Below are 22639 nucleotides of genomic sequence, written 5' to 3'. Positions count from 1 at the left end.
GAGCTACACCCCTAGTTCACTATTGTCTTATGCTTATCTAAGTTCATAATTGTGAAGGAGGAATAGCTCAGTGATACAAAGCATAAGTTAGGTCCTGGGTTGATCCTAACCATCAAAAATAAATAAATAAATTCATTAATTAAATAACTTTTTAAAGTAAAGAAAACCAAAAGCTCATACATAATAATCTAATGTATGTCATAGCTACTATAGTAGCAGCATATACTTGAAAAAAATCACTAAAATTTTAAATGTCTCACCAAAAAACAATTATATGAGGTTATTTAGACTGACTTAGCCATTTCACAATATATAAATTTCAAAGTGTTAATTTAAATGCATAAATATATACAATTTTTGTCAAGTAATCTTTTACCATGTTTTAATCCCAGCACTCTTAAGACACAGGCAGGTGGATCTCTGTGAGTTTGTGGCCAATTTGAACTACATAGCCAGTTCCAGAACAGCCAAGACTACAAAGGGAGGCCTATCTCAAAGAAGAAATCAAGTGTTCATTACTGAGTTCACATTTATGAGTCCCCAAGGGCACTTTCTCACACAGTCTTATACATGCTAAACTAGTGTCAGGCCTTTGCAAATGCAACACATTTGGTGTCCATCCTGTTGTCAGGCTGGCCTCAAAGTCTAAAGCATATGTGTGTTACCATGGCCTGTACTGCTACAGATCAAAATGGCACACAATTATCACCCAAAAACATATAAAGCCTATGTTTCTTAAACAAGAATTCAGTGCTCTTTGTCCAAGTTTCTCTAAGAATTTTTTTCCCTCTTTGAAAGGAGGGAGCACAGTACTCAATATTAAAAAATCACTGACTAAAGAGACGACAGGGACCATAATTCTGCTTTCTCTCACCCAACATCCCAGTTAGATCCAGCACTCATCAGAAATTAAGGGCGGTGTCTGGACAGAACCTAGGCAGGCTGAGAAGGCTGGGCTGGGCCTTTGTGTCCCAGATCTGCAGCCACGAGAATCACTTTTTGTCTTTTATCATATTGACAGAAATTAATGCTCCAAGTCTCAAGAATGCTTTCTGGGTTGGATGCAGTAAGAGAGGCCTGTAAATTCCAATGTTGCAGAGGCTAAGGCAAGAATACTGATTATACTTAGGAGCTCAGCCTCGGCTGCATAGAAAGTGTCTGGGCTACACAGGGAGACTTTGTCTTCAGAAGGAAAAATAACTAAATTTTAAAAAGCAAGCATTCTGAGACTAAAGCCAGCTAAAACTACTCTATTTTACTCATAGGAAAGAGACCCTTAAACGAGGTCATAAAATTACATAGTAGCTTAAATAGAAGAAAATCCCCGGCCACCATTACAAAAGATAACTAGTAATCCTGTGAGTGAATTCTAGGCCAGCCAGGGACACATGAGTCCCCTGGGAGTCGGAAAAAAAAATCCAGATGATGGTGGCTCATGCTTTAATCCCAGCACACAGGGGACAGGGGACAGAGGCAGGCAAGAGTTTGAGGCCACCTGGTCTACAAGAGTGAGTTCCAGGATAACCAGGGCTCTTACAAAGAGAAACTAAAACTCAAAAAAAAAAAAATCCTAAGACCTCAATACAGCCATTACGTCCACTACTTCGGGCCCATTTTTCTGCCATCCATAGTCCCAAGCTCCCTCGCATCCTCTCCATGACAGCTTGCCTCTCTATACTTCATTAATCCTGACCCGCAACCGGACTGTTCCTGCCAGGAGAGCCATAAACGGAAGAGGCCACAAATAACAGACTCCACCGGCCACAGAACCGGCGCTTAGCTAGCCCCTCCCTCGGCAGCAGAGCTAAACCCAAGGCGCATGCACCGCCAGAGCCCGTCGCACTTCAATGGAGTCACACAAGGCGCAGTATCCGAAATCTGGTTGCATCCATTGATGCCGCCTGTAACAAGTCTGTTTGTGTACTGTGCGCACGTTGTTTCTTGGGCACAGCGGATTTTTCCAGCGGAAAGGTAAACATGAAAGAGTCCTGGTGGCTGAAAGATGCTGAACTAAGTGAAGAAAGGGAAAGAGTGAGTGAGACCTGACAGAGACGTCACCAAAGCGCTCCGGAAGCGTCTGACAATGAAGGGTAAGCGGGATGAGAGACACGAAATCGGGCCGGAATGAGAGTACAGAGGGTCTGGAACAGGAAGCTGAGTCATGGATACCTGTCGCAACAGAGTCCCAAGACAGTTTCCAGGGAAACCGTGTACTATTGACTCATAGTACACAAAAGAAATCTAGGCGCAGAGTGTGAATGGCCATACACAGTCTCTAAGCTAGGAATAGATGTCAGGTGTTCTCCCCAGGGGAGCTAGGGCCGCTTGGGGGAACTGGAAAAGGTGGATCCAAGGCCTTGGCCAGACCTACTCACTATCTGCCTAGATAACTGCTGCCAGGACCTGCTCCCCTCTACCACCTGGTTTTTCACCCTTTGTCAAGTAAAAACCTTAGGCGCAGTATCGCAAACCTAAGGCATTGGTATTTGAGCAGAAAAGAGATGTTCCAGGAAGGGAAGCAAGCACTGGAGCAGTATAAGAGGGGAGAGAGGATACTGTAAAGATTTAGCCTCTGATCTGTTGATTTACACTCCTGCCATGTCCTTTCATCAGAGATCAAGTGCCTTGGCATATCTCAACTTCAGTATTATTTTGTACATAACTAGGAATAATTATGTTTAAAGTTCTTAGAAAGATTAATGAGATTGAAATAAATGTGTACACACACCTATGAGTGTATATATGTGTTGTTTTAAATCAACTACTTGACAAGCAGTGAGTGTAACAGAGCTATTACAAGTGTACTTCTGCAGAAAGATTTCCAACTCTGATTCTAGGCATCTGGGGTAGGTTAAAAAAAAAAAAAAGTTATTCCTAGGGTCCCAGGCCCTGCACATTAAACTCAATAAACAAACTGGAGTCTCAATCTGCAGTTGAAGGGAGAACTAGATTCTGTATGTAAAACTGGTAACTTCCTTAGTTTGTTTGCTTGATCAAACATGTACTCAGGGAAGTTCTAGAGAACAGAGGTAGATTTTTGTTTCTTTGTTTGTAATTATTGTTGCTGTTGGGATAAGGTCCGCTATATAGTTCTGACTAAACTGGAAACAGACTGTAAACAAGGCTGGCCTCTCCCTCTGAAGTGATGGGATCAACTGTGTGCACTACCACACAGTTGTAGTGTGAGCTAGGTTTTCTGGTCGTTTGCCCTTTCTTACCACATTTACAACTGTATTCTGTCCCTCAGTGCCACCGTGATGGTTTCCTCCAAACAAATAAGAAACAGAAGCATGGAGGTTTAGAGAGATTTTGGCATCATGGTGGTCATATTTAGAATTTGCAGAAAGACTGTTGTATTTTGTTTGTCGTATACATTCCAAGATTATTGATTCTAAACAGCGAAAAATCTGTTTTAAACTTCTTGTAATCAGCAAAATACAGTGTGTAAACCAACCACCCACTAACTATTACCATCACCTTAGTTTTAGTGTCTTCATTCCTTAGTGAGCAACTGCCCAAGTATAATTATAACTTGTATTTTAAATCAGAACTACTCTAAATGTGATCCAATGAGGAGTTTTTTTGAACCTTCAGAGTCTGGAGTAGGAACTAAAACCCCATGTTTTAATAAGATCCCCCAAGGTTCTTAAACACATTAAGCTCTGAGAGGTGCTCTTTTAAACCTCATCCTAAGTATTTGAAGACAAATCTGGCCAAAGGAAAGAATTAAGAAGTATCTAAGATAGTTGTGGTACTCGTCTGTAATCCCAGCAACTAGCAATTAGAAGCCTAAGACAGGAGTATTGAAGGTTTAAGGCCATTGTGAGCTACATAGCAAATTCTAAGTCAGCCTAGGATGCAAAGTAGACTGTGTCTTTAAATAAATATGTAAATAAGCAGCATTCAGTGGGACCATGGACATGGATCCATGGTGAAGCACTTGCCAGGCATGCATTAAACCCCACTGAGTTTAATCCCCCAGTACTGCAAACTAAAATAAAAGGATAATCCAAGAAAGCTTGGCCTTTTCATACTAACCACGTATTCCATCTCTAAATAAGTGTAGGTCATACTTAGAAGAGCCTTGGATATTACACTCATTCCTAACAGGAAGTAATCTTCTGTTTTTGTCTTTCATCCCCCAGCTGTGATTTACCATGCCTTTTCTCATAAAGAAGCCGAGGAGCACGATGTACAGGTACAATCTTTCAAAGGTGGGCTGGGAGCGGTAGACTTGAGAGCAAAGGTGGTTCAATGGCTTCTAAGACTTGTCTAGGTGTCCTCTCCCATGGATTACTCTTCACCTTTACAGTCAGCATATTAGGCCCCATGGAGGTCTTTTGTGCTGATGTCTTCTTGTGCCAGGCTCCTTTCTTAGGGTACCAGAGTCAGCTCTGAGGGACTTGGACTCCTAGATTTCATGTCATCTGCCTCTCCATGGGAAATGACAGCCTGTGCCTACCTGAAACCTGACTTGCTCTTGTTTTTGTGTTCAGTGCTCAGGCCATTTCATAAGTGAATGTTATAAATTCTGTCTGTCTGTCTGTCAGCATGCTTTGTCAGTTGGGTAGAAGCATCACCTGTGGCTCATAAAGAGTACATGTCCCACCAGGCTATGTGGCGCATGCCTTTAATCCCAGTTCTTGGGAGGCAGAGGCAGGCAGTTCTCTGAGTTCAAAGACAGCTAGGGATACACAGAGAAACCCTGTCTCAAAAAAGCAAAAGAGAGAGAATTTCCTTGAAATCAAGATGTTAAAAGGCCTTGATTTTATTTCCCCATGAAAGAGAGACCACATAAGTGTTTAAAAGAGCCAAATTGTTCTGGTATTGATGATAAATTGTTTAGCCATCCCGACTTTGAACTACCTCAAAGATTGTGTGTTCTTTCTTTTTTTACCCCCTGCTTTAGCAGAGAGAGGGTTTCGGCCACTGTTGATATGTTAACCTAAATAAAGCTGGCAGTTAGCCTCAGACTTGTTTTTACTGTCTGGTTAGTGCAAAAAGAGCCCAGCAAATGGTCCAGCCAAGAGGTAGGTCCTCAGGACAGAGCACTGCCCGGGTTGGAGCAAGATGAAAGCCGAGTGAGGTGCCTGCTGCCCAGTGAAGAATAGACTGTTGCTGCCCCAACTTGAGAGGTGCTGAAACTAGAGTGTCTCAGGACTGGGTGCAACAGTGAAGTGGTTTCACCCTCCCTTGCCAGGGATATTACAGTCCTGTGGATGAGAGTGAGTAGTCCCCGAGATGCCCTTCATGCTTTCTGCCTCAAGGAGGACTGGAGCAGACCTCTCCAACAGCAGCCACATGGAGGCCACAAGGCGGAAAAGCAAGGAAAGGGGACTGTGGTGCTCAGTGTCAGATTTCCTCCTCCTTGACCTGCCTGGAACCCCCAGGCAATTTCCCCTAGTTCTGGAATGACTCATTTCCCTAACAACCCCAGCTCCCTTCCACTTCAAGCTAGTCTTGTGGTCATGACTTATTAAATAACCTGTATCATGCATTTCTCAAGCTTCCTTCCCCACAAGGATTAGAGAAGCCTTGCATTACAAAGTATTTTGAATGCTCAATAGAGTAACCTCAGAGAAACAGGACAGGAAGTCAGTGTTTGACCTGGCTGCAGTGTAGGACAGTGTCACAGTTAGCTTGTGAGTGTTACTTTTACATCTTGGGAGTTGTGTGTAGCAAACACTTGGAAGACAAGAGATTTGTAGCCTAGATCATCAAAGCTGGTGGCTCTCAGGAATGCGGTCTGAGGGCCCTGGAGTCTGAGAGCAGAACAGTAAACCACACCACCTGTCTCTGAGCAGAGGCTGGGGAGCCAGCGGCCTGGGGCCTTTGTGAGGGCCTTCCTGAAGCAAATCATACCTCACTGGAGCCAGCAAGACAGTGAGAGCCATCTGCAAAGCAAGGCTGTGGTCTTGGAATACTTCACTCGTCAGAAGCCAAAGCAGCAGGAGAAGAAATCCAAAGGCCTCACTGCCGAACAGAGGAGAGACATGAGGCTCTTTGACATTAACCCAGAGCAACAGAGGTACCCCCATCTTTCCTAAAGGCCTTGTCACTCATCATTGCCTCGTCTTTCTGGTCAGGGAGTAGACTGGTGATTCCAGGGGCTCACTAAGCAGCTCTGCCCCCTTAGTCTCAGGGGCTTCCCTCCTAGGCGGCCTCCCCCTAGCAGTTTTTTTATGTCTTGGCTTGGCCTCTAAAAGTCAGGCATTGGTGAGCCTGAGAACTTTCATCATTTAGTGTCTATCCTAGGCTCATTAATAAGTGTGTCTGTTACCCATAGGCACAGACTGTCTTGGCTTTCTAGAAAAGAGGAACTGATATTCCTTAATATGGACTTTCCTATAGCTTTTAATATCACTAGACAGAATCACCCACTCAAAGGTTACTGCCAAGGAGAGGTACTGCCTACACATGTCTGAAGTTTCTGAAAGGAACATATCACTTTCTTATGGGCGGATGTCTCCTTAAGACAGTTCTGAGTTTGTGTGTACAGCCACTATTTATAGGCTTTGTATAACATGCTATAAACACATAGCCTTCCATGTCCCAGAAGGCATGAGAGTGTCACTTTACCCTGGGACTGTCTCCCTGGGGTTCTTGCAAGAAGTTCTTGTTTCAGGTTTGAGCCTGGTGTTCTTGACTCTCTGACCCTGGCTTTGTGTGAAAGGGCACCAAGACAAATGGTAACAACCTCAGAGAAAAACTTTGGTCCTCTCTGTTCACTTTCCCTACAATCCCACTACTTTTCACAAGGAACTGCTTTGCAAATCTGCACCTTAACCTCCTCTGTCAGTGGGTTAAACAAGGTTGATGTTAATTGTTTTTGTTTGTTTGGGTGAATTCCTGCAGAGCTGCAGCTGCTTTGTTTCCTGAGTGTTAGCACCTACCTTTGATCAGCTTTTTGTGATTGCTACATCTTGTCTCCATCACCTCCTGTTTGAAGTCTTATCTGAGTGTTTGCTAGGAGTTCAAAACCTATGAAAACTTGCTTTAGGGACAATCCAGAAAACTGTGGTATTCCTTTACTGAGAATTTGCAGTTGGCATAGTCCCTTTGGAGAGGCTTAGATAAGACGTTTTGGTATATGGAATTGACTTCCTAAAGGTATTAATTGTATAACAATAAAACGGCCCTTTGCTTATCTACAGTGTTTCAGTCTGGAGAGATGGACCCCCTCTGAAGGTGGAAAAGTCTAAAAAATCATACTTAGAAGGCTCTGTGCCCTCTTTCCATGGACCCCTGTGAACACACACCAAATATACAACATTTTGGTGCAACATTGTCATGGTGTTTCAAGAAGGACAGAGGATTCTGACACTTTTAAGAATTGGAAGAAGTTCACCCTCTGGGTAAGATGACTCCAGGATTGGCAGGGTCATGGGGAATTTAAACTCCCTATCTCAGGATCACAAAATGTACAATTGCTAAAATGCTTGTTAAATGGAAAAGCAGTAACTGTACAATTTTTAAAGACAGAAATAAAATGGCTCCTGAGACAAAGAATAAATCAAGGAAAAAGGCCCATCCCAATAGAGAAAAGGGAAGAAAAGGAAATCTCTGGATAGTAAAGGGAGAAATGCTTAATCCAAAAAAAAAAAATTCCTGTTAAAAAGGGGGAAATTATCAAATCAAGGACTAAAAATTAAAAATCACTGTGTACAAAAAAATTAAGGAAAGAAAAAAGCCTCTTCCCAGTAAATATAGGAAGAAAAAAGTCTCCTTTTGATATAAGAAATTGAGGATAGTTGTAACTTAGAGCTCTCCCTGCTGTCAGCTCTTTCAGAGACCTGTGGGTCAGCACAAAGTGGAGGCATCTGAATCACAAAGAATGGGTGGCTGGGCCTCACTGCTGAGGCCTGAGCAAGCACAACAGACCCAGAGCTGAGAGTTTTCTTGTCTGTTTGCTTAACTTTAGTTTAAATGATTCTTGTTTTTGTTTTTCATTATAGCAGGAATAAGTCAATATTAAAGATCCCCTCCTGGGAAATACTTTTTATCTTTCCTTATGGTTGGAATAAATCATTATCAATGGTCCCTTCATGAGAGAAAGAAAAAATTTTAAACAAGCCCAACTTCTAGTAAAAAACAAGTATGGTGAGGGCATAAAGTACTAAGTCAACGCTGTTTGAATTTCCAGAGATATTAGTCATACATTATGTAAAGGCTGTTGTCTTGATTGTCTAATCATAATGCTTAATTACAGTAAATGAACTGGAAGAACAACATTCATGACTTTAAACTATAGTATTGGATTTGCTCTTCTCTGTTGGTCATTTCTGAAGATTTGGCTCCACACTTTTAAGTTGCTTTCTAGATAATCTTGGTTAAATTGCATAAAAATGTAACACCTGAAACAGATTGGGTGGTTATCTTATTAGATACTATGGTTACTAAGGTAAAAGCTCATAAAAATGATATCTTACTGATAAGGAGCTTACAAAAATTATTTTTCCACTAAGTAAAATATAGGTAAATTATTTGACCCACACTGTTAATACTTGGCAAGTTACATTAACATGTTACTTAAGATCTGTAAAAAAGTATCCTCCTGTTAAATTTTTATAAAAATATTCCACAGTTATTTTGATGTCTAATTTCTTGAGTCCCTTAAATATTCTGGATATCAGTCCTCTGTCACATGTGGGGTTGGTGAAGATCTTTTCCCATTCTGTAGGCTGTCGCTTTGCCTTGCTGACCATATCCTTTGCTCTACAAAAGCTTCTCAGTTTCAAGAGGTCCCATTGATTGATTGTTTCTCTCAGTGTCTGTGCTACTGGTGTTATATTTAGGAAGTGATCTCCTATGCCAATGTGTTCAAGACTCCTTCCTACTTTCTCTTCTAGCAGGCTCAGAGTAGCTGAACACTACACCTGGCTCTGTTTCCAGTATGGCCTTGAACACACAAAGATCCTGCCTGCCAAGTGATAGGATTAAAGGCATGTGCTACCATTGCCTGACTTCTTTGTTTATTTAAAATGGCTTGCTGTTTCATCTGATCTCCAGGCAAGCTTTACTTATTAAAACACAAATAAAATATCACCACAAAGAAAAAATTTTTCATTACTTGACAACAAGCTAAGGAAATTAGAAAAAATAACTGTCCTGCTTGTTCTTTGTATAAGCAAGTTACTTTACCTGCAGGAACTAATCTTAAAGGTACACAAAGTAATGAAATTTGGCAAATGGATGTATTCCATTTAGCAGAATTTGGAAAATTAAACACATTCATCATATCCTTAATACATACTCTGGATTTTAATTGGCACCTGCATTAAGTTCTGAAAAGGCTGATTCTATAATTACACTTTTATTAGAAACAAAGGCTATAATGGGCATACCAATGCAAAATAAAAATGATAACACCTCACATATATCTCCTACAAAATGACACTTTTTTTTTACAGGTTACAACATAAAACACATTACAGAGATACTATATAATCCTACTGGACAAGCAATTGTTGAAAGACCTAATAACACTCTAAAGGAGATGCTTGTCAAACAGAAGGATGATATGAGGACCCCTGGGATGGACTGCACAATGCCTGACTTACCTTAAATTTTTTAATTGCTAATGAAACAGTAACAACAGCTACTGACAGGCATTGGACCATACAAAAAACTTGTCTGTACTGACAGGTTGCCTTAACATCAGTATGGAAAATGGGAAAGGTGTTAGGATGGGGTTGAGGTTATGCTCATGTTTCTGGACGAGATTAGAAGTTGTGGATACCATCAAAATTAATAAAGCTTAGACATGAGCAAGAAAAGTCTCCTGGATGCTTCCTGTTATTGAGATGCATCTGGGAAGGAAAAAACACAGAATGCCTTTGGAGCAGACATTTAGCACTGCTTTCAAAGTGTCCCATAAGTTTGGGTATGTTGTGCATTCATTTTTTCATTGAATTTGTGGAAGTCTTTAATTTCTTTCTTTATTTCTTCCTTGACCCATTGGTGATTCAGCTGAGCATTGTTCAGTTTCCATGAGTTTGTAGCTTTCTGCATTTTGTATTGTTGTTGATTTCTAACTTTAAGCAATGATGGTCTGATAAGATACAGGGGGTTTCTCCATTTTTTTTGTATCTGTTGAAATTTGTTTTGTTACCAAGTATGTGGTCAATTTTGGAGAAGGTTCCATGGGGTGCTTAAAAGAATGTATATTCTTTTGTGTTTGGGTGAAATGTTCTATAGATGTCTGTTATGTCTATTTGAGTCCTAACATCTATTAGTTTCCTAATTTCTCTATTAAATTTCTGTATGGCCAACCTGTCCAGTGGTGAAAGTGGGGTGTTGAAGTCTCCCACTATTAGGGTGTGGGGTTTGATGTGTGATTTGAGCTTTAGTGCTGTGGGATGTTCTATAAGCTGTGAATGTGTTGCTCTGATTGATTGATAAATAAATAAAACGCTGATTGACCAGTAGCCAGGCAGGAAGTATAGGCTGGATAAACAGACAAGGAGAATTGTGAGAAGTGGACGGCTGAGTCAGGAGACACTGGTAGCTGCCGCCAGAAGAAGCAACATGTAAAGATACTGGTAAATTATGAGCCATGTGGCAAGGTATAGAAGAATAGAAATGGGCTAATTTAAGATATAAGAACAAGATAGCAAGAAACCTGCCATGGCCATACAGTTTATACATAATATAAGTCTCTGTGTGTTTATTTGGGTCTGAGTGGCTCCAGGTCCGGGTGAGACTGGAGATAACTCCAGCTGCACGTTAGTAATATTTTCTTTACAAATGTAGGTGCCCTTGTAATAAGGCCATAAATGTTAAAAATTGAGACTACATCGTAATGGTTTTTTCCTGTGATGAATATGAAATGCCCTTTTTCATCTGTTTTATTTGTTTTTTGTTTGAAGTCTATTGTGTTAGATATTAGGATAACTACACCCACTTGTTCCTTAGGTCCATTTGATTGGATATTTTTTCCTAGCCTTTTACTCTGAGGGAGTGTCTGTCTTTGAGGTTGAGGTATGTTTCTTGTATGCAGCAGAAAGATGGATCCTGTTTTTGTATCCATTCTGTTAGCCTTTGTCTTTTTATAGGGGAACTGATTCCATTGATATTAAGGCATATTATTGCCCAGTGACTGTTAATTCCTGTTATTTTCTTTTGTTGTTGTTGTTTGGGTGGTGTTTCCCTTCATTAGGATTTGCTGGTGTAACTTTATCTATTGCCAGTGTTTTGTTAGTTGCAGTAACTGCCTTGGGTTAAGTTTTCCTTCTAGTACTTTCTATGGGGCTGGATTTGTGGATATGTAATGTTTAAATCTGGTTTTATCATGGAATATCTTGTTTTCTCCATCTACAGTGATTGAAAGCTTTGCTGGGTATAATAGTCTGGGCTGGCATCTGTACTCTCTTAGTATCTGCATAACATCTGTCCAGGACCTTCTGGCTTCCAGAGTTTCCATTGCGAACTCGGGTGTAATTCTGATAGGTCTGCCTTTATAAGTTATTTGAATTTTTTCGTTGTTGCTCTTAATATTCTTTTTTTTATTATGTATGTATAGTATTTTGTCTATTATGTGACAATGGGACTTTTTTGTGGTCCAGTTTATTAGGTGTTCTATATGCTTCTTGTACCTTCATAGGCATGTGTGTCTTTAGGTTGGGAAAGTTTTTTTCTATAATTTTGCTGAATATATTTTCTGTGCCTTTGAGCTGGAATTCTTCTCCTTCTTCTATCCGTACTATTCATAGGTTTGGTCTTTTCATGGTGTCCTAGATTTCCTGGATGCTTTGTATTAAAATTTTTCTGGATTTCAACATTTTCTTTGACTGATGAATCTATTTCCTCTGTAGTATCCTCAGTGCCTGATATTTTCTCTTCCATTTCTTTTATTCTGTTGGTAATGCTTATGTCTGTAGTTTCTGTTCATTTATTCAGATTTTCCTTTTCCTGAATTCCCTCAGTTTGAGCTTTCTTTATTGCCTCTATTTCAGTTTTCAATTCTTGAACTGTTTCCTTCACTTGTTTGGTTGTTATTTCTTGGGTCTATTGACTTTCTTTAAGAGATTTATTGATTTCCTCCAACTTTTTGTTTGTCTTTTCCTCCATTTCTTTAAGGGAATTTTTCATTTCCTCTTTTAGGGCCTCTATCATCTTTATAAAGTTGTTTTAAAGGTCCTTTTCTTCTGGAACATCTGCTTTGGGATGTTCAGGTTTGGCTGTTGTAGGATTACTAGGTTCTGATGCTACTACATTGCTCTTTATGTTGTTTAATGTGTTCTTACACTGCAGTCTACCCATTTCTTCCTTTAATATAAACAGGTGGAGCTCCAGATCACTCTTCTTCAATTGGTGCAGGTTGACCCTCAGGCTCCTGTGGTTGCTCTTCTTCCCAATCAGTCCAGGATAAAGCATATGGCTCTGGTGGTCACTGGTGCCTAACAGGATGGTTGGCCAAAGGTGGGGGTAGGAGGAGGTTGATTCCCAGTCTCTGGAGCTGCACTGGGTCGGGGAAGTGGCACGGAATGTGCCTTCAGGGTCTAGGGGGCTATTGAACTGGGCTGAGCAGTCTGGAGACTGGGTCCTCACCTGTTTCCAATTGGTGCAGAGTGGGCATACAGGCCTGGTCACCTCCCATCCTCTTAAAGTATGGGAAGGAAAGTTACACATTAAGGATGGTAAGTATGCTTTGTCTTTTAGACTGATTGAAAGCCAGCTTTTTATGGCTTGTGTACTAGCTACTAAACGGGCCTGTACAATTGTACCCTAATAATTACTGCATCACTTGTGACTGCTGTACCCTCCATACCTGTGTTAATTCTAGTATGTCTTTAAACTTACTCTTTCAAAGTTTATATATTCTTAGAACAAGGACAACAATCTGGATAGCAGTGAAGTTGTCGATGCCATGTCAAGATACACACATTTGATGAACCTGGTACAAAAGGTAGCTGAAATAATATTAAGATTACATCAAATGGTTGGATTTTGCAGTTGATTATTGCAGTTATTATGGGAATTATTGCATTGACTGCTACTAGTGCAACAGCCAGAGTGGTGCTTCATAAAAGCAATTCCAACTACTGAGTTTGTTAGAAACTGGCATATGTATTCTACAGAACTTTGGATTGAACAAAATAAAATAGACAATGAGATAGTTAATGAATTACCTGATTTGAGACAAGCTGGTATATTGTTGAGAGATCAGTTAGAACTATCAAAGGAGCAAATAAAGTTAAAATGTGATTGGAATGTTATGTATTACTCCTTTAAAGTTTAATGAAAGCGAGTATGGTTGGGAAAAGATAAAAATGCATTTGATGGGTCACCCTTACTCTTCTCAAATGATTTATGATTTACAGCAAGAAATTAAGAATTGTTAAATGTTACCTGATATGAAAACGATGGATGTTATGGAAAGCCTTGCAGATACTATAGCCTCATTCAACCCTGCACATCACTTTAACAGATTTCTTGTTTTAGCAAGGGTTATTCTTTTGCTGGCAACAGTAACCTTATTGGCTTTAAGATGTGTTTTGATTTACTTACATAGATTGTAAAACAGAACAATAGAGAAAAGGCTGTATTTGCTGTGGAGCTACATAACCTCCAAAGTAATTAATTGTTGCATGTAAAAAGGGGGATATGTTGGGAGAATTTCTGCAGAACTGCAGCTGGTTTGATTCCTGAGTGTTAGCACCTAGCTTTGATCTGCCTTTTGTGATTGCTACCTCCTGTCTGCATTATCTCCTGTTTGAAGTCTTATCTGAGAGTTTGCTAGGAGTTCAAAGCCTATGAAAACTTGGTTCAGGGACACCCCAGAAAACTGTAGTATTCCTTTACTGAGAATTTGCATTTGGCATTGTCCCATTGAGGGGCTTAGATAAGAGGTATAAGGAATTGACTTGCTAAAGTTGTGAATTGCATAACAATAAAAGGGTCCTTTGCTTATCTACAGTGTTTCAGTTCAGAGAGATGGACCCCCTCTGAATGTGATAAAGTCTAAAATCATTATTAGAGTGCTCTGTGCCTTCTTTCTTTGAGCCCCATGAACACACATCCAATATACCACAGTTTCTCTTAGGAAAAGGAGATTGAGTGAATAGCACCTGGATTGTTAAGGCTGATGTTATCTCCACCTTCAGATCCTATTCCTGGTCTGAGCCAGGGCCTCCACCATCACATCTACAAGTGGCCAGCATGAAGAGAATCAAAGCAAAGGGCCCCCTCTCCCCTTCTCAAAAGCAGAAATTTAGCCTTGAGCAGGTTCTGCCAGGGAAGAAACTGAGGTTCAAGGGGGGAAATGCACTCGGCCTTGGCCACATTGTCATTGGGGATCCTAAGGCTTACAGGCAGTCTCAAGTGCTCCCTCATGCTCATTCTCAGCCCTGAGCCCAGCTGTCTTCCTGAACACTGGAAACCCCAAGCTCATGTTTCTGACTTTGTACCTGTTCCTGACTTTATGACAGATACAGTCTCTTCCTCCCTCTGCATGAACTCTGGAAGCAGTACATCCACGACCTGTGCAACGGGCTCAAGCCAGACACGTGAGTTTATTTCTGAAGCCTGCCATGGGATTAGACCCCAAGTCTTGAGAGCACTAGAGATGCAACTGAGAAACCATCTGGCTGTGGGTGTTTGTGATCCTGCTTGCTTTGTTACCAATGCGTCTTTGTGGGCTCTCTTCACCACCTAGGCAGCCACAGATGATTCAGGCCAAGCACATAAAGGCAAATCTTCATGGTGCTATTATCTCAGGTAATTTCTATGAGAGCATATGTTCATCTGGGCACTGTTATTCAGTGGCAGTATTCTGCCTGTCATCTGTTACTTGGTATCCCTGAGTTATTTCTAAGTTACAAACAGTGAAGGTCTAAGATGGTTGTGACATGACCCATCCTGAGACTTTGTTAAACACACTAAGTGCTCTCTGCATGTCATTGGCTCACACTGTTGGAACCTAGCTGGGACTCTTGGGGGCAGATTCTCTCTCATCATGGTTTCCAGTGTGCCATCACCAGTGCAGACCTTTCCTGTGATTGCCAGACTCATTCACCTCATTGCACCCAACAGCCACCTGGACATCCAGGAGGTACCTCAAACTACCTATTTAACACAGAACCTTTGGTCTCCATTTAGGTCAGCTCCCTGTGACTTGAATTCCTCATCTCCAAAAATGACACATCTCTGTATACAATTTGTTCAGCCTAGAAACCTAGAAACACACACATCACCTCTTTCCTAATCATCCACCTCAAGTCATGTAATACCTTGTTTTTGAATCTAACTTACATCCAGCTCCCTCAAGTTGGTATGGAAGCTTTTCCTCCCCCTCCCCCAGCTCACATACTGTTTTATTCCACATACACACCAGATGAAATTCCCAAAATGAGGGCTGTTATCAGACATCAGACTACCAGCTGTCATTTGCCTCTTCTTTAGCAGCTTACCATCCAGTCAGAGTAAAAGTTTTCAGTGTCCCTGGCTGACCTCTGTATGACTAGCACATCGGGAGCCTTTGCTTAGGTCCTTCTCTTAATCAGGGTACTCTGCAGGTTTGTGTATTGATTCCTGTTGTAACTTAGGTCACATTTCTGATGTCACTTGCTGAGAGTCTACCACTCCTAAAGTTTTCTCCTCTACTCAAATTATTCTGTTATTATTTTCCTTACAGCCATTATCAGTATCAAGAAATATAAATGCCCAGGTGTTGTTATACACTGTCCTTCATGAGAACTTCAGCTTCATTCAGTGTCCTACCCCAGCACCCACCTAGCTTGCATGCTGGGCACATAGTTTGCTCTAAATGTTTACGACATGGAAGTGGGCAGGCGCCTGCCTTTGAGGGGGCTCACCCCTTAGTGCTGGGCAGCTCTATAAAAGAACTACATTCCAGGAACGGTTCAAGAGGCCCCAAAATGAACAGTGGGTGTCCTACTGATGGCAGTTGCTCCACCAAGGCAACAAGACTTGGCTTTGTTGGTTCTGTGTATGACCTGTTGGCTCCAGAACCCTGCCTAAAGCCCAAAGGACACTTAAGAACAGCCCGGAGATTGCAAAGCCCAGGACAGAGAGTTGGGGTACCTTGGCTCTTGCTGGCTTGATCATTGCCAGGTTACAAAGGCACTATCCTCTGGACTTTCTTCCTCATCTGTGAAGGACCAGGCTACCAGTCCCTCAGGCCAGGCTGTGACTGCCAGAACTAACCAGGACTTACCCTCAAATTTTTTCTCCTTTGCAGTCATGAAATCCAAGTGACCCTCTTATTGGGGGGACACAGGAATCCTTCCGCAGGAGACAAGGCATGTCTTCAAGACCATCACCGAAGAAGACAACCTAGGGTGTCTTCTATTTTTGTCCCTAGGGTGTTGGATATATATCTCCAGTGAGGCTCCCAAGTTCCACTTGGCTGTGGAGTCACACAAGCTGCAGGTGCTTGCTATGTTATGAACTCCAGAGAGAGGCCCCTGCATCTCTGGCTCCCAGGAGACATCTATGAATACAGCAGCCTGTTCATAAACAGGACAGAAGAATGGCTTGGCTGGGTCTTGGTCCCAGGGTTGTTCAAGGTCTCTACCTGTCAATGTCATTGAAGGGGCCTCCCACACAGCAGGGGCTCCCTTCCAGACCCTGGATTAGGTACAAAGCACACCCAAACACCAGTTTTCACAGAGAGATAGTCTGTTAAGCTGGGAAGAAATGTTGAAGTGGCTGCTTTCTGATTCAGGCAGAAAAACAGCATCAAATGACTTTGCAGGTGTCTCTTAAGAAGATAAAAGGACAGGTTTGTGTTAGAATGAGCTGGGATGCATTCATATAGGAGATAGATTATGAGGGAGATGAGGAAGGGAAGGACAGGGTTATTTATCCCAGAAGGACAAAGTACTGTCTCTGGATAGAAAGGAGACAGCCATGGAACATAGGCAAATGCCTGGTTATAAAGCTGTTATTCTGAGTTGTTTAATTTTAATTGGACATGTTAATTAGTTGAGCCAAAGGGGGCTTCTGATGGCTGGACTTTGGTTGTCAGCCTTAGGAGGAAGAAGTGGCCAAATAGGTGACTAGACCTTGATGGCTAGCTTTAGGAGTGTAATCTAAGGATTTTTAGCAAGGAAGAAGGAATAGGGGAGAAGGGCAAGGCCTGTCAGAGACACATGCTTTAGTGGGCTAGTGTCCTTTCAGTCACCATCTCTCAAATGTATAACTAAAAGGCACAGAGGAGGAACCAAAACAGCCTGCCCCTGGAGTTCTGAAAACTGTACCCTTTCTGGAGACACTCTGAGTTTTAACATGGTTAGCACTGCTCTAAGCAGGTACTTTTGAATCTTCTGAGATAACTGTACCTGACCTTGCCCACAAATCCAAAGTTGAAACAACCATTAGGGGGTTTTGTACTGATTCATCTGTTGATGCTGGAGATCAAGCCCAGGACCTCTGTCTGCTAATCCTGTGCTCTGCACCTGAACTGTTATGCCCCAGATCTCAGGCACCCCTAAATGACCACCATGGAGACTGAATCACATATTTAAAAATAAAGAGCATTTATTTCAAGCTCAAGTTTGGTCTTTCCATCTAGTAACTCTGAGAATCGATAATTAAAAATCTTTGCATGGGTAAATTGAAAGGAACCACATGGCATGATTCCATTTTGGATTGCCACCACTTTTATTTAGTCACATGGCGATTTGCTGTCTTCCTAGAGTTAGAGATGGTGGACATCATGTGACTTTACCATCTTTGGGCAGTCAGTCACATGTCTGGCAGTCAAATTTGCTAGGGTTAGAAAAGATGAATATCAGCCGGGCAGTGGTGGTGCATGCCTTTAATCCCAGCACTCAGGAGGCAGAGCCAGGCGGATCTCTGTGAGTTCGAGGCCAGCCTGGGCTACTAAGTGAGTTCCAGGAAAGGCGCAAAGCTACACAGAGAAACCCTGTCTCCAAAATCCAAAAAAAAAGAAAAAGAAAGAAAAGATGAATGTCAATGATTTCACTACCATATTGATTAATGACCACGTGGAGTGGGCCTACTAAGGAGGCATCAACAATTTTCCAAGGTATGTTGGATTTTGGTGGATTTTTGTATGATAAGTCATGTCCTGTCCTAAAAACAAGATTTATAGAACATAGGATTTAAAAACAATGGTTGTTTAATAAGATATTAAATCTGCACCCCAATGCTTTATACACAAGATTGTACCTTGATTTGGCTAAACTTCATAATTTGAAAGTCACCCAGGTGATAACAGCTTTATAGACATTAGGGGATCATGGAGAACAGCTGAAGGTTGCAAAGTATGGCAAGGTTAGAATTCCAAAGAGAGTCCAGTTGCAAGAGTGGACGTTAACAGTTTTGGAAATGCCAGTGTCAGGTTTTAATCTCCAGAAACACCAGCCACAATGAAATGGAGCAGGCTGAGTTCTAGAAGGCAGGCTATGTGTATGCTGCTGAGGGTGGGGCCTAAGAGAAGATCCAAACCTCTCAAAAAAAGATGGTGAATGAATTCCAGATATTGAATATTGGGATTGTTTGCACTATTGGAGCTTGGTTTTGCCCTATACAGATTGTGGTTATGCCATACTTTCTCCTTCTTAAAACAAAAGAAGGTACTTTATTTTTGATATTGCAGACAGACATTTGAAAGATTTCAAACCTTTTTTTAAAACTTAAATTTATATGTTTATGAAATGTTTTGTATTGTTAATATTTGGACTTAAAATAAAAGGATAAAAATTAGGGTCACAGCCAAAATCATTAAACACTAACCAGAAGCTGTGGTGCTCATTTCTTGTGATGCAGCAATACAATGACCTAAGCAGTCTGTCAGAGTGGTTGGAGCAGCTTCTGAGACCATGAGTCTCAGCCTTTGGGGGATTGAAAAACATTTTTACAGGGGTAACCTAGGACCACCTGCATGTCAGATGTTTTCATTGAGATTCACAACAATGGCAAAACTGTAGTTATGAAGCAGCAAAGGGAAAAATTTTGTAGCTGAGGGTTACAACATGGTGAAATATATTGAAACATCAAAGTACAGGGAAAGTTGAGAACCAGTGGCTTAGAGAATATCTCTCCCTACTCAAGGTCTATTCAGGCTTAAGAATGTATTTTTAACCTCTTTGTGCTAACTTTGTTAAGCTTAAGCTATTTGGATAAACTGAGTCAAATAAATGTTTTGTATTGATACTAAAAGGAGCTTCAAGTGAGAAATTGTTGTTTTTAAGGCTCATACTTAACACAGACAAGACTACAAAGTCCTTTTCCCAAGGTCAGGCTCCCATTTCCTCAGGAGACTGGAGAAAGTTCTTGCTTGCTAAAAAGGGAGTCAGCCTCCTTATGTCTGGTAAAAAGAACTTGTGGCCCTTCCATTAACCCATGGCTGTGGATCCTAACAACTTGTCAAAGGCAATGCTAGTCCCTAGGCTCCCAAGTGTTCCCATTTTGCTCTGGGCCTTTTCTCTTGCCGTTTTTCCTGCCTGTCCATAAGACAGTCTTAACAGCTTGATACAAACTTGTTTTATTTTTACCCATGGAATGGCTATTTTGTTTTGGTTTCTTTACTGAGCCCATTATCTATGATTAAAAGGTTTTATTTTGATACTAAAAGAGCTTCAACTAAAAATCATTGTTTTGAAGGCTAAAGCTGACAGGAATGGAATGTAAGTTCCTAGTCATAGAAAAGTTGCTTACTTATTGCAGACTGTTAGGGAACACAAGTTAATAGTCAGTCATATTATGAATGATCAAGCTATTTAATGGTAGTTATGCTAAGTACTGATATAATTAATTATAGGGACAATCCTTACTTAGTCCCCTGTATATGTTTTCAGTGTTGAACTTAAAACAAGTAACTACAAAGGAAGTTGTCTATTCAGGAAGCTCTCAAATACTTCAGAGAGCTGTAGAATATGGCATTTGAAATGTTGATTAAAAAGCTTATTATATCAGACAGATACTCTCAGATCCTAGCAGTGACTCAAGGTCTCCAAAGAAGATTACAAGGTACTAAAATGTCTATACCTGGATTGTGACAATGCTGACCACTGGGCAAGATGCCTTGATGTCACACCTGCTGCCAAGACCCAGCCCAGACTTGACAAGCAACAGGACCCTAAAGAATTGTGTGTACCACTTTTGCCTAAACAAAGTAAGATCAATCTTCCCCATGTTCCTTTTCTACAAGAAAAACTTTCACCTTATTTGCCTGGTGAAGACTGATGCTTTTCTGATACTTCTGCTTCCAATGCTACAGAGACCTGGGTATAGTTAACTGGGAATGTCCTGGTCTCTTTGGCAAACTGGGAATTGACTGGTCCCAGTCATTTTTAAATAGATTAGAAAGCTGCTTGGTCTGTACTCAGGTATAATTTATCCTTCTCAGTTCTTGGATAGTATTGACGGTTAGGATAGCTATGACTTTGTCAGCTTGGCATCATTAAATAGCATTAAACACAAGGCTATAGCCAGTTTGTTAGCTGATTTTATATATAAAAATCAAGGCTTGCTTTTTCTAAACCTACTATGTCTTTTGTTAAAAAAAAGTTCTAGGATATGAAAGTCTATGCAAATTTTGAGTGTCTAAGAATGTTAAGATATATAAAGTTCTGAGGATATGAAAGCTTATAAGGTTTGAGGGTCTTAGAAAATTATTTAAGATGTAAATGCATGTTATAAAGATATAAATGTGTAATTTAACATATGAGAAATATTTTATATTGTTCTCCCTTTCTCTGGTATAAAAGTTTGGAGCTTAACATTTAATAGAGTTCTGATAAGCTGTTAGAGCTGTGACTACTTACTGTTCAGTCACAAGCTCAAGATTTTTAGATTTATTTTGGTTGTAAACTAAATATAAATTTAAAGGTGCTTCTAAGACCACACTGTCCAATCTATACCTGGCTCAGGACACAAGGAAAATATACATGCTTTTAACCCAAATTTGTAGTTTTTACTAGAACTCTAAGATATGAGTCCATTCCTGCTGTTTTACAGATACTCATTATCTGCTTTGTCTATGATATGGATTTTGGTATATATTGGTAATACTAATATATCTAAAAATTTAACTACTTTGTAAAGAATTTGTATAGGCTTCAGAGGACCAAAAATTCATAAAAGCAAGATCCACTTCACAGAGGTCAAAGGTACTCCAGATAAGTAGAGCCTAAATTTTCCCTACCTGTCTATTCTTGATGATGGTATTTTTGACTCTCCTGGTCTTAGAACTCCTCCCCTTTCTACTTACTATATTTAAAATTTCAAAAAAGTTCATAAATTTTAACTTTTGTTCATACTTTAAATTTGTCTAAACAGTTTTCCACTTGGCTGACAGAAACATTCAAGCATCAGTTGATAACAACTAGCTCTGGACTTGCTAAAAGCTAATGTGGACCAGGTCAACCAATGTCATTGTTCCCTGTCTCTACTGCTGGGTCAAATAACCACGTATTTCTGACAAGTGCCCCACTGCTCAGACTTTGACTGACCTTCCAGATTTTGACTAGTATCTCAGCCTTTTGAGGCCCTGACAACTATGCCCCTATATCAGCAGGAAGCAGTTACAGAGGAGAATACATTGTCCTGTACTCCCTGTCCATAATAGGTTGAAATACTGAGTCAAAAAGAAACTCCCTGGAATAGAGAACAAAATTGCTAACTATTATGCTCATTGACATACCAGGAAAATGGGCCCAGAACTGTCAATTGATGGGTTCATTAACTACAATAATTCTACAGTAAGATAAGACACTTGACCTTCTTTATGGAGAAACAAAGAGGTTTTACATGGCCTTAAGAAATTATTATTTCTATATAAATTATTCAGGATTATAATCTAGTTGTGTGCAAAGATAGGAACTACAGGGCATTAAGAATGGTAATAGATGAATATGTCACTGCCCTAGAAAAGTCTGTTAGCTAATAGTTCTTAGTTCCCAATACCCTTGAGCCCCAGGACAGATAGGTCTCATGATTGAGTCTTGTCATTGGTGCTTGTGAATTTGGGGAGAGATATGGGGCCTGAGGCAGTTGCCATGACAAGCTTAATAGAAACCAACTAAAAAGTAGGCCTGAGCTTGCATGCAGGCATCACATGGATCTAGAAAATGCCATAAGCTGAACCCACCCAGGGATGGCCAGCAACTAAGGGGAAATACCTCAAAACAACCTCAATACTATAAGAATGGAGGCAAGATAAAAAGAATGCCCATGTGTCTGAGGCCAGTGTGAGATACACCAAAAGCTTCTGAAAAACAGGGGCTAGAGAGACTTGCCTATCTCAGGAAAACAAAAGACCAGAAGGAGAGAAAACATCCAGAGGTAGACAAGTCTGGGCAGCAAATAGCAACAAGTTTGAAAGTAGTAACATGTGCAACAAGGTTCACCATTAGCCCCTCAAGTGCTTGCTTCTACCAGCAGCATCCAATTACAAGCATCTTTACGATGTACAAAGACCACTGCTTTTGCAAATTCACCATGATACTGCCCACAACTTTAAGGATACAGGGTCATGCTGGCCCAAGAATCAAACCCTACCAAAAAGGGATGAAAAGCAGAGAAGAGTGATGTGAGTCCTGCCTGGGGAAACAAAGACTAAGGAAGGCCTCTAGGAGAAGAAACCCAAAGAGAAGATTCTTAGAGTTCATCATGCAAGGTGCACTCAATACACTCAGCCCTGTCCTTC

The 22639-nt window shown here is 40.8% G+C and overlaps 1 protein-coding gene across 1 annotated transcript; it reads left to right on the top strand.

Moving 5' to 3' along the window:
• Window positions 1–1766: 1766 nt before the first annotated feature.
• On the top strand, window positions 1767–17511 carry LOC121826217 (ribonuclease P protein subunit p29-like). Its single transcript, XM_076577183.1, has 6 exons — window positions 1767–2090; window positions 4146–4198; window positions 5805–6028; window positions 14430–14507; window positions 14657–14718; window positions 15635–17511. The coding sequence occupies exons 1-6, from the start codon at window positions 2084–2086 to the stop codon at window positions 15691–15693; spliced, it is 483 nt and encodes a 160-aa protein (XP_076433298.1). The 5' UTR covers window positions 1767–2083; the 3' UTR covers window positions 15694–17511.
• The last annotated feature ends 5128 nt before the right edge of the window (window positions 17512–22639 follow it).

Source organism: Peromyscus maniculatus, chromosome 1 (assembly GCF_049852395.1).
Source record: "Peromyscus maniculatus bairdii isolate BWxNUB_F1_BW_parent chromosome 1, HU_Pman_BW_mat_3.1, whole genome shotgun sequence".
Lineage (NCBI taxonomy): Eukaryota > Metazoa > Chordata > Mammalia > Rodentia > Cricetidae > Peromyscus > Peromyscus maniculatus.
Note: the sequence above shows the minus strand (reverse complement) of the source record. Positions and strands in the feature narration are given on the sequence as shown.